This window comes from Phoenix dactylifera, chromosome 1 (assembly GCF_009389715.1).
Source record: "Phoenix dactylifera cultivar Barhee BC4 chromosome 1, palm_55x_up_171113_PBpolish2nd_filt_p, whole genome shotgun sequence".
In the NCBI taxonomy this organism is placed as follows: domain Eukaryota; kingdom Viridiplantae; phylum Streptophyta; class Magnoliopsida; order Arecales; family Arecaceae; genus Phoenix; species Phoenix dactylifera.
The window spans coordinates 20,220,885-20,233,865 of NC_052392.1; the positions used below are offsets into that span (position 1 = coordinate 20,220,885).

Sequence of the window (12,981 nt, forward strand, 5' to 3'; positions counted from 1 at the left end):
GGGTTGGGCTAAACCTGAATCCGGCTAGCCTAACCTGTTCGTAGGGTCAGGTTGGGAAACATATAAATTAAAAGAAACAGAATGGACTCTGGACAGAGTTTGGGATTTAAAAGTAAATAAATAGATAAAATAGAGGCTGATGCCAAGTTGGGTTGGGTTGGACAATTAGTCACGTCAAGATTAAGCAAAGTACCTTGGAGTGCCTATGTTTCTGAGCATGAAAAGTCCTTTGGGTCCACTAATACTGGTGTGGCAACTCTTATCATTCGACCCACCCCAATATATCACACCAATTTCCAGGGTTATATAAATCCTCTCTTGCCAGCAGGAGTTAATCCTAAATTATTTATAAGATGCATATTAGAATTTTTGTTTGATAATTAGATGCAATTGGATATGACTTATGCGCAACAATGAAATCACTCTTCCCTTGCTCTTCTTTCTCCTGCAATTAGATGAACAAAGATTTCAAAGTTGTCACTCAATAGGGTTGGACGATACGACCGGAACTCGGTAGGTTCCTTCTACCTGTTCTCTCGATCTCTTCTCAGTTACGCATACTCACCTAGTGAGGGCAATTCAGAAAGAGTTTCTCAGCAAGCAATAAGAACAAAGATCCAAGCTACAAACCTTTGCAGCAATTAACTTTGTCTGATTCACATGCAGTATACATCACATATAGCTGCTGATACCCTTGAATGGGTGAGAATTTTTTTTTTTCATTTTCGCAGAACATTTACACAAATTTCATCGCAAAATACGGGCACCCGATTCCATTTGACATTAGTGCCGAGAGGCTAGCACCTGCTGCAATCTTACTCCAGTATTAACTTGATTTGTCCCCTAGCATAAGTTCAAATTTTCAATCAACAGCAAATCATGAGACCATGTTCCCTTATGAAACCCCAGAAGTATGAATTCTTGAGCCCAATGCTCGTGAAGTCTGTGCATGAGTGCAAGTTATATAGTTACAATGGGAGCTGATCCAATGTATCCAGGTACTCCTTCTGATTCATTGACAATATACACAAGCTGTGTGGGAGAAAAAAATAGGTGCCGAGAAATATGAGAACGCCAAGATCTGCCTCTTCCCCCACCGCTGGCTGAGGAGGATTTCTCCAATATATCTGACTAGCACACCACATACAGTACAGTGCTGCTATTGCCAGCACAAGTCTAAATGACTGATTCGATTTAGCAAGAACTGATTTTCCCTGCTTCACTCTGCAGAAAAAAACACTTAGTCAGGGTTGTTCATTATAATACGGTAGGTAGTTAATTAGGGCACCACTTAGTCAGGGTTGTTCATTATAATACGGTCCTGAGGAACAAGCAGAGCAGTGTATACTAATAAAGGATATTAATGACTGGGAACCACTTTCAAAACAGCACTAAATCCACAGGAAAGGCCCTGAATTTTAGATGACCATCTTATAAGTATCACTAATATATCCCAGCTTCACATATCAATCATCTCAATGCTAACTGATAGTATGCCCAAGGGCCATGGGGTTGAATGTGGAAAGACAAAAAATAATCTTCAAAAGTTGAAGGTTTGATTGCATTAATGTTGTCATCAAACTGATCAAAATAAAGATGTATAAAATATAAAATAACCTAAAGTATCTAATTGCGATGAATATCCCATCAAAAGAAATATACAGGTTCTTTCCTGCTTCAAAATTTATGTTCCACTCACAACAAACAGTGTGCAAGAATAACCAGGACAAGTGCAACCTACCTTTAATTTAAACTAACAAATCATACAAAATTTACATAACAATGAATTGCAAGGATGTGTAATCAGTAAATCACCAGTCCTCTCATTTATCGAAACTAAAGTTTAGTTTACAAATACAGATACAACTGAACCAAAATGAAGTCATCGCAGATGCTTGAACAATTCAACTTCCTCAAGACACTAACAATTTCATACTCATGCAGTTTATCGCACATTTATTTATTATATATTTTGTTGGATAATATCAAATTTCACATATATTTGGACTTTTGTTACATCTGTTTCTGTAAACAGCCTTAAATAGCTGTTATTTTATCTCGATTTGCAGAATATTTCAGTTATTTCAAACCAAATGTGATTTATCGTAACAAACAGCACTATAAATCATCAGCCATCACCTCATAGGGGAGCTATATTTTTGGCTTGCATTGGGCTTTCCTGTTTACTTTAAATGGTATATCTAGTGGTAGCTTAGATATTTTGTTTTATTTCATGTAATTATATGATTCTTATACAAAATTGCATTCCTACTATAAGTAACATTCTTATAAATTTCTATTAAAAACTAAGATTTTAATTCTTTCTTTGAACTTCACTTTTCCAACAAGTTGGACTCCCCAAAGGCAGGAGCGGCAACATCTTCCTCATCTTCTTCTAACTTCTTTCTTTAGTCTCATCAACCAATATACCCTTCTTCCCTGTCTTACTCAATATGACCTTCTTTCCTGCCCTCATGCACATTCAACCTTCTCAATTTCATTTCAGATCCTGAACTTTAGGTTTCGTACATGCAAATTGTCTTCAAATTGAACCCTTCAGTCACAAAATGAGTAAATTCAAGGTCAACTTCAGAAACAAAAAATTGCTTCCCCCCCCCCTTGCCCTTCCTTTTCTAGTTTTGTTCCCCAATGTTCTGACCATTCTTCTTCCTTATTTTACTCTTTGGGTCTTTAAAATTTCTTACTGGTTTCCATATTTCAATACAATGATCTACTAAATCTGATATCTTCTTTTTAATCTTGCTTCCCTTACCCTCCATAAAGTGCAGAATTTAACTTTTTTGAGAGATCCATACTTTTTGTTGCACAGAAATTTCACCCATCAAAAGCATGATGCCAAATTCCTAATCTCCACTTCGCAAGCACAACTTATCACCTATCAAAGCATGCTTACAAGATACCAAGAAGTGACTTCTTAGAGATGGTGAAAAAATTTCATAGACATTCTGAAATTGTAGGGCATTATATTCATTCTTAATTCCCATTTCAGCTGGATGACTGAAGAATTCTATGCTGGCATGTCTGCACCTTTTCTGTAAATGAGAAAGGCAAATAGAATGCTTGTCAAGATTCACGAGCCTCCTCAAGCCTTAATGTTGTACGAATATAATGCTATGTTAATTTTTAGTCTTCCCCTTGCTAAAAGACATGGTAGATAACTTTAGAATTAGGACATATTACCTATTTCTTATGCTCAGTTAGCCTAATCTGACCAAGTTCCTAAAGTCCAGCTCTACTCCAGCATTTCATGAATAATTACACTTCATGATAGCAAAAATAACCCTTTTTTTGTGACTAACTTTGTTGCACCCAATATCCAATGCCACACAGTTTCTTGCAATATAGAGTGATTCAATATTGTCCAAACATGCAATTTTACAAAATTTCTTGCCCATTGCACATTAAACTGAAGCTCAACTTAGAAACATTCTAGGCAGGCTTCTTATAGAACAAAGAGGTGTGCTTCGATGATTGCATGTGTGTATATTTGTATGTATGCATAAATACCATTTCACTTTTTATTTTCAATTCTTGAGCCATAGCTATAACTTACTTACTTTAGTTTATGCTCCAAGAATATTGTGCCTAATTGGAGTCCTCCATGATTATGTATTTTAAAAGCATGAAGCAATGCAATGTTGACCAGAAATAAACATCAAAACATATGCTCAGCACACAAGGGCAGATGAAGTTTGAGACTCCACTAGACAAAGAAAACACAAGAATTATTGAAAAATAAATTTTTAAATTAGTTTTTATTGCAGTTATGTGATGTATATAAATTTTGTCTTTCTTCAAATTTAGATGATATGGACTCATTTCAACAAGCATTAATTTCTTATATTAGTGTTCGGTGCCAAATATACTTGCTGAGTCATCTTACATGTACACTAACCATAAAACGATTAAGTCTTGTCCCACTATATGGGGTTGGTTTATGAATCCTCATTCACCAATAATTCCTATTACGGCCTGGTGCTATTGCAAAATTTCCCAACTAGATGAGTGATCCTGAATTTAATGGTAAAAAAAAATTATACCGAGGTTTGATTTATCTTAGCAGAGAGAAAAATGAATTAAGGATGATCATCCAGCTATCATACAATCAGTTAGCTGACATGCAATGCAGTCATTCATTCATTCCAAAATCCCCAAAGTGTACATAAGATAACTCTTCAATATCACCTGTTGATGTAAATAAAGCCCCCAATTAGACAAGTGCATAAAATTCCAATGACAACAACTGCTTCTGGGTTGATAGGAGCTCTGCCTTTCCACCATCCTGTGCTCAGTACCCAAGAATACATTGAAGAATGGCCATTTTCCTGTGAAGTTAATTAGTGAAATGGTCAAGTAGGCATAGTATAGAAGATTTTGCAGTCTATATGGTAATAAACAATAGCAAAAGGGAAAAGCTAACCACTTGTGCAAGAGGAATGGTCTAGTTCAGATCCAAAAGGGGTTTACAGTGGTAGACTTTGATGTTATTTCGAATACAATGTACATATATTCTCGCGTTTTCTTTTTAAAGTATTGCTTTTTTGTGCATTATATTCTCATATTTACTTTTTAAAAAGGGCTTTAAGAACTCTATCTTAAATGGCCCTCCACATCCATGGTTCTCAGATCCATCTAACTATCTGTAATCCTACACATGGAAGTCTAGATACCCAATTCTAAATAAAAAGTAGTAGCTTCATATACGAACATATCTGTATATACCATTATTCTTAATAAAAATCATTTATTTAGTAGGTTTTTTTGAATTGCAACAAAATATCTAATTAAAAAAAATAAGGTGCCACAACTGAAATCTCATCATGAGAAAAAAAAATAAGACGCAAACCAATTCATTATTCCAGCATTCTCAAGCAACAAAAATAGTTATAGAAAATAGCATTCGAGAGAAAGGGAACCCTCACCTCAAACAAGTGATCTAAGAAAAAATGTGACAATGAACCTGCCGACAGCAACAAGAAGCATTGCCTTCTGCTCAAGGGAACCTAAATTCATTCAAAAGATATCAATTAGCGAAAAAAAAACAAACAAGTCTAGCTCTTAGCCACCACACATCTACTCGATCTTATCTTAAATCAAAATTTTAGAAACCTCATGTACTCAATCTGGGCCAAATAATCATAGACTTGTTCAAACTTAGGCTCATCATCCCAGTGAAGAATCCAACCAAAAACGAGCTGCAGCCCTCACCAGACAACTGAACCCACTCACCCCTGAGACGGTATCGAGGAGGTTCCGGCGGAGGAGGAACCCGGAGAGCCAGGCATAGAAGAAGGAGAGGGGGAGGCCGAGGACGAGGACGTAATAGAAGGGATGATGGACGACGTCCATGGCGAAGGAACCGAAGGAGCGTCCAAAGCCGAGGACGGAAGAGGTAAGCCACTCGGCGAAGGAGCCGAGGTCGGGGCCGAGAAAGGCGTTGGCGGCGTAGAAGAGGCAGTGGTGCGGCCCGAATCGGCCGCGGGAGAGGCGCATCAGCCCCACCCCGGCCCCCAGCGTATACATCGTGTGCGGCCCCGGGCCCGGCATCGCTTTCGCTGGCCGGCGGCGCCGTACACCGGGATAAGCGCCGCGGCGTTCCCTTCCCCGACCGTCGAGCGAGAGCGGCGGGATCGGGGCTCAGTCAACCACCGTGTCCGTGTGAACGAAGGGCGCACATAATAGACGCGGATGGGTAATTTAGTCATTTACCTAGTACGGACATCTTGACCGCTAAAATATTAACATCACTGGACTCTTTGCGTATTATTAATCGCTAAATCTACTTCGACTTTAATTATTTAATTTTAAAAATTTATATATTAGTCTCTCAGCTCAATTCAATTCAATCCAACTAAATCTTAATTCCTAATTAATTGGAATAAACTACATGTAACTTCACCTCTGTTTTATAGATAGTTAATCCCAAATCTAGATAAAGAAGGATGGTCGCAATAGGTTAGCGAGCATCATCAAACTATAGTAATATCTTATAAATATGAATCAACATTAATATCTAAAGACGCAATAGTTTATCTTGATAGTCATTACCCTCTGTTTAGTAAATAGGAATTATGATTTTGTGATTACATCTTTGAATCGGCAATTACAATATTGGTAGATCTCCTCCCTTATTATTGGAAATATAAAAGTTACATCTATACCTCGTAACCTAGCAATGGATGTTCACTTACTGATATTAAATAATCAACGATGAAAGGTATTGATAGTTTTTTTCATGAATTAATTTTTTTTAAATATCTAAGTTCATGCATATCTAGCCACTTTACAACTTAGTAAACTATAGTTATGGTAGGGCAAGTGGAAGAACTTTAACCTCGGTCAACAAATATAATTATGGAACTCATATGCAACTTTAGCTGATTAACAGAAATACAAAAATTGAGAAATTTTCAAGAACTTATATGTTAAGAACTCTATTTTTTGATAGAATTTCAAGAAATAGGTTGGTGTTTGGTTCGTCTCTTTCTATAGTTGGTGGCTTGGGAAAAAAATAATTGAGAAATGCTTGATGACAACTTGCGTAAATATCTAGACATGGACCAGCAATTCTTTAAAGAATGGAAAGATTTGATGTTTACATGCATCCATGCAAAGATCACTTAAGAATGCATCAAGTTTCTATGCAGCCAATCATACAAAACCTATCTATTAGTATCTTAATTTTTGAATATTTTATTTTCTGATGCCCCCCCCCCCCCCCCCCCCCCGCGGCGGAAAATTAAAAAAAGAAAGAAAAAAAAAAGCTGTCCAAGGTTGCGAGGACCTTGTTAGACATCAGTATTTCATTCTAAAGTTAAGGATTAGAGTGATAATCTAAACAAAACAAAAGGGCGAAAAAAAAATTCTCAGACTCTTTTCCTGCCTTCTGACAAAGAAGACTTTAAATTAAGGTGACCGTTGCAGTAAAATGAATCCATGAGGATAAAAACTTAGGGATGCCTGTAACACAAATCAAGTACCTCATGAGTTCAGGGCAAATTCATTTGGAACTATGTAAAAATTGATAAGAAAAATATGGTAAAAATTCAGGGTGACTTCATTTCAAAATACTCTGTCAGGTGTTTAACAAGCAAAATACCTAGTAGGTAAATCGAGACAGTTGTCAGTTTCCTAATTCCTGGTAGGTGGAATGAAGTCAGGAATTGGTAAAAATATAAAAAGAAAAAATATATAAGTAAATATTGCAGTGGCAAATACCTGCATATGGACCTGATGGCCTACCCCGCATGCTCAAGCCTGAAGCTTTTTGGATGGGCTTAAGCCCATGTTTTAGATCCCCAGCCATACTGGGCCTTAAACATAAACCTGTTTATAAATGGGCCTACTTGGGCTTGGAGATTGAAGCGCGGTCTTAGATTGGCCTGGCCAGAAATATTTTTAATTCCAGGTTTTTATGATTACATTATATGTTTCGTTGACATGCAATTTTTTGGGGGATGATCTAGAATTCTGCAGTGATTATTAAGTATTAAAAGTGCTTTTAAAAATATTTAGTATTCAAATTTAGTATTTTTTAAGTATTTTTTAGCATTGTTTAGTATTTTTAATATATATATTTTTAAAAAAAAAGGTTTAGGACCTGAGAGCCGACCAAAGCCCGAAGCCTGGTAAGCACTGCCCTTGGGCCTGTGAAATAGGCCTGAGGTCCCGCCTCGTTAACGTCTGAAACAGAGATTCGAATTTTTCAAAAGCCCAGATGCACGCCTAAATGATTGCTTCTGCGAGAGAAATAGTTCAGGATGCACTATTTAAAAGAAAAAAATGTTTGTACAAACAAGTTTGACCACATTACTATTTTTTATTCATGTTCTTAAAATACTATTTAACTAATAAAGATTTATTCTTAAACCAAATGCTGCCTTGGGAAAATAATTTTAGCTTAGAAATATATGACAAACGACAGAAAATTATATTCTACACTAGATGCTTTAACCTTATTAATGATACTATGATATATGGAAAAGAATTAATATATGACTTTAATTTACATATTGATTTAATAAATACATGGCTTTCACTTTATCAATCATAATGTAGAATGTGGGAAGGATTTAAACCCGTTATTAGTATTACTGTCCATGTGGGATGTGGCCAGTAAAGATCTCAGCTCAAGTGAAGCTTCTATTTTAGTAGATATACTAGCATATAACCAGCATGGTGCATCGAATGCAGTTTTTTCTCTTTTTCTAGCTATTCTTGAAATGTAACAAAAAATAGATAGCAAAAATAGAATAGAATATAATAAATATAAGAGTATAATTATTTTTTAAAATAAATTTTTGATATTTTAATAATGTATATATATTTATTGATATAGTAAAATAATATATTTATAATAAGATCATGATCCAACCTATGTATAATAAGAAATAAAAAAGTATTGGATCTATGAATATTTAAATACAATATAGAGAGGTCATTAGCTGTTCTCCTTTCACTTTTAAGTAAGATAATAGCCTAAAAAATATATTAAAAAATAGCAAATTATCAGTGTAATCTAATAATAATGAAAAGTATTTTGCATTAATATTGGCATATACTAAACAAATATAATTACTAATAATATCATTAACTTCTATATTAATTCAGTCATAATAATGAGCTCTTTGTTTAATAAATATATACTAATTTAGTAGTACTAATAAAATTTTTATTTAATATAATTAAGTAAACTATTAATCTTTTATTAATATTATATATTAGTATATTTGATAAAGAACTGCATTAAATAAGAGGCCTACCTATTATTAATAAATCATTAATATAGACATCCACATGGCGAATGGGGAGCTTATCCACTATTTTCGTATAGATATTTTCCTGTATAAATTTAGTAGTATGAATGAAATCTTTATTTAATGCAATTTAATAAGCTAATAACCTTCTATTAACAATATTATATTATTATATTTTGATAAAAGACCACATTAAATAAGAGCCATAACTATTAACCAAAATAAACATTTCTATTAATAATGTCATCATTAATATATGATTTGCCATGTCTAAGGCCTAGGGACCATATTATGGCCCATCATGGATGTCATCTCAGCTTCTATCAACTCATCACATCATTTTCAATTATCAACAGTGAGGACCATGATTTTAATGGACATCATTAAGATCATACAACAACCTGTTATTAACCTAAGAAACTTGAAAAAAGAAAAATGCAAAATTAAGATTGCTTATGTGTAGGTTCACAAAAACTGCAAGGTACCTATAAATTAATGTGAATTTTCCGTCGAGGTAATATGCATATCAATATTAAAAATATCAATACATCTGTTACTATGTATGAAGTCCGTGCATGACCACCAATTCTATAAAATAGCGGTCTTCAATAATTACAAAAATCTATATCAACCAATAAATATAGAATTTTATGTATCTCAATAATATAATGAAGGTACCTTGATCTTTCTCTTTCTTTGATCTTTCATTTGCTTTCCTTTGTGCCGCTTTTGTCTCATTTCATTTATCAATAAAATGTGAGATTGCTTGCCATTATTTTGCTGTAAAACTTATTTTAAGAAAAGTAAATTAATCAAGCATGTCTCCTTCGACTCCATCCTGAGCCCAATCAATGATTCGACCTAACCCAAAGTATTTACTCCAAAGAAATAGCTCATTGGTCAAAAATTAATTGCATGAGAAAGAAGAGAAGAACGAAGGAAGAAAAAATAATGCATGTTAAAGTTCTCGCCAAAGCTTTGCCCCCTGGGTTTCCACTATGCTAAGACTCAAGAGGCATCGGATCCAGCACCCAAAAACAGAATTACGTAAGTATTCCATGTCTCAGGCCAAAGCTAATGTATGATCCTTTTGAGTCTTAGAGGACGTTAGGGCAACGAATCCTCTGAGCATCAATACTCATTCGAGCTCAAGATGTAACTTTGTGTTCTCTGTTGTTGGTTTCTTACCTCCATAAACCCCAGATAATGCCTAACCAATATGGTGATTTCTGCCACTTGTTTTTTTTTTTTTTTTTGGATAAAGAGGGAGGCTTGGGCATTTATTAAAAAAAAAAGTTTACAAAAATTATTTACAAAAAAATTGCAAGAAAGGAAAATACAAAATAGCAATAGAAGTCTTTTACAAAAGGTAATGGTCTGAGTAGGCCTGTTAAACTATTCAATAAATTGAACAATTTCATAAGTAATTTGAAAAATCTTTATATTTTTAATGTACTACTACAAGAGCTCTGTATCCTGATGTGAGTTAGCTTTTTTCAAAATAAGATAAATCAATGTATCTCACCGTATAGTGCCAATGTTGCAAGGTTATTCCAAAGTTTAAGATGAGGATCTTCCGAACACATATGCTTCTAATTGACAAAGTTTGATAAGATTTTTTGCAAAATACAATAAATAGAACTTGATTTCTTTAAAAAAATCCAAGCATTTCACTTCTTCCATATTTTCCTTCTGCAATTCTTCTCATTGGTTGTTGAAATTTTCTATTTTTTTATTTGGTTCATGAAACACTAATGCTTGTAGGCCATTCTCTCAAATTTAGCTGCACTTTAATGGTTGTTCATAAACTATAGGCAAATGGGCACCTAATTAATAGATGAGAGATCGTTTCAGTTCTTCTTCCATATAGCATACATCCATCACTAATCTACCATCCTTTTTTAGGAGGGATCTCTTTTGTATGCAGTCGATTTTTGAGTGAAGAGTTTGACACAATCCAGCAATAACATATCTCAGGACATTGCAAGATCTCTCTTTGTTAACTTTGGCTTGGGCTCTCTCCGGATGTTATGAAGAATGCATTTATCTTTTAGCTTTTCTTCTTAGTAGAAGGCCCATTTTAAACCAGCGATAGCCGAGGGTGCATGAATCTCGGCTTACCATGGATACACAGCAAGTGTCATGGACATGAATGTAGAAACTTCAATGCAAGCATCAAATTTGTCATCTGTATTGCTCATGGAATCTATTGTATATGCTTGTGTATGCAATTATGCATATATCCAGTAGAGGATATGTCAAGCGTCATGCTAAACAAATGAGTGCATGGTAGAGTCCCCTTGATAGCAAATTTGATCTCTGCATAAAATTTTTTGTGCCTGCATCTAATAGATAGTTTTCATAGTATGTGATGATAGTCTGACAACATCAATTTCATGTAGCGAGCTACTATGATTTATGTAAGGATGTAGAGTCTATTCTTCATTTCATACTTTCCCAACTTCCTCCCTTGATGAGTTTCCCTAGACTATTAGGGAGAGATCTTCTAAAAATGATAGAAAAACTAAAGCAATTTCGAATTGTTGCATAGCTTATTATATCTGACTAGTCAGAAATGGCCATACTTTTCAAGATAGGAGATAGAGTGCTAGATTGATTATGTTAAAACTTCCACTTAAGCTCATGAGTTTCTCCAAGTACCCATTTCAGAGGGACCGCTGATAGTAGAGGCAACCTATGGTTTTTTCCTTATAATTTTTGCATCTTTATAAGTAACCTTTTTTTTTTTGGGGGGGGGGGGGGGGGGGGGGGGGTTCTACTTTCTCGAGGTCAACTTTGATGTCAACTTTGATGGTTGTGCATATGAGGGCTGTGCTTTTGGTAGAGTAGATTTTATTATCAGGAGTGCTAGTGGTGCTCTATTAGCTACAAATAGTACTGGAAACTGTGATACTACAATTCCAATAGCGGAACAGTGGGTGGCTTGAGACGGGTTGACTTATACCACTCAGATATTGAGGGCTTTCTATATTTTTTTAGAGGGAGACTCCTTGACAATTATCAGATGGCTTTTAGATCCACCATTTGTTGATGCGAAACTCCATTCACTTTTATAAGATTGCTAATAAATGATACACACATTGCTTTCTATTGAAGTGTTACATATCTATAGAAAAGCTAATAGTGCAGTTGATTAGATGGCGTCTTATATTGCCAACCACACTGGATGTACATTATGGGATTCTTCGACAAATTCTCTGATTCAATTATTAATATTTTGTTTTCTAATTCATATGTTCTATTAAAGAAAATATTGCAAGAATATAAACTCTACAAGTTCGGAGGGCGTGTTTGAAAACCCCCGATTGGTAGCAACAAGATCGGTCGAGAAAGGAAAGCATCGGAGAAGGGATGGCACTCGGAGAGCTAGAGAGATTTTATCTTATCGCATGGGGATCGAGCCTTACAACCTCTATGATCGCCCTCTCCGGCTCACCTTTGTTGTCTCTTCCTTCTCCACCGCTCCCTTAATCTAAACAATCTTTCTAGATTTCCAAACATGCCCTACAATGACAATTCTTGTTATTTTGACTGATGCTTGTCGTGGAATTTTCTTTCAGACTTTTGAGTATTAAAAATAGGGCTATGACAACCAACCTTACAACCATATTCTCTCCCTGTCAAGAAAAGAAGCATTGGATGGCGGCTATAGCGCTGATCTTCTATAGCCTTCAACCTTTTGAGCAACTTCTTTGAAACCCAGACTTGCAAATTGATTAAAGAAGATCCATGGCTTGGTCAAGCAATACTAATTTGATCTTCTAAGAATTAAAACCGCCAAACCAACTAAACAACCAAACATTCCCAAGCTCAGATCGGCAGCTCTCTTCTACCAAAGATCTCAATGAATTTAAAATGGTCATAATTAATTGAGAGGTGTGTCTCAAAGAGAGCTATTCATTAATATATATGGTCTCGAAATCTTTACGGCAATTAAAGTCCAAGATGCTTGCATACTAACTCACCCCTGTTGAACTTGAAACACATACACATTTGGAGCTGCCGTGCCCATGAAGCTTAGGATAAAGATTGGACGTCAGTGATTCGGAAAAATCCCTTCTCATTATATTCAAAGCTTCAAACCACTTCTCTGACAACATTATCCTCCTCTTATCCATCCACCTCCCTACCCACCTTATTAAATATGCATGCTACCGAGTTAACATGACATTATTGATACCAG

The 12,981-nt window shown here is 35.3% G+C and overlaps 1 protein-coding gene across 1 annotated transcript; it reads right to left on the minus strand.

Moving 5' to 3' along the window:
• Positions 1-631: 631 nt before the first annotated feature.
• LOC103701631 lies at positions 632-5,681 on the minus strand. Its single transcript, XM_008783771.4, has 4 exons — positions 5,251-5,681; positions 4,944-5,024; positions 4,207-4,346; positions 632-1,224 (listed from the first exon to the last, which is right to left on the minus strand). Exons 1-4 carry the CDS (start codon positions 5,566-5,568, stop codon positions 969-971), a joined length of 795 nt encoding a protein of 264 aa, XP_008781993.1. The 5' UTR covers positions 5,569-5,681; the 3' UTR covers positions 632-968.
• Between the last annotated feature and the right edge of the window lie 7,300 nt (positions 5,682-12,981).

What these genes read in the sequence shown, in the direction of transcription:
- LOC103701631 (XM_008783771.4), bottom strand. Translation starts at nt 5,568, where the DNA reads ATGCCGGGCCCGGGGCCGCACACGATGTATACGCTGGGGGCCGGGGTG. An exon ending in TCCTCGATACCGTCTCAGGG is followed by an intron (nt 5,025 to 5,250) that starts GTGAGTGGGTTC and finishes GAATGAATTTAG; the next exon opens with GTTCCCTTGAGCAGAAGGCA. An exon ending in TCTTAGATCACTTGTTTGAG is followed by an intron (nt 4,347 to 4,943) that starts GTGAGGGTTCCC and finishes TTAACTTCACAG; the next exon opens with GAAAATGGCCATTCTTCAAT.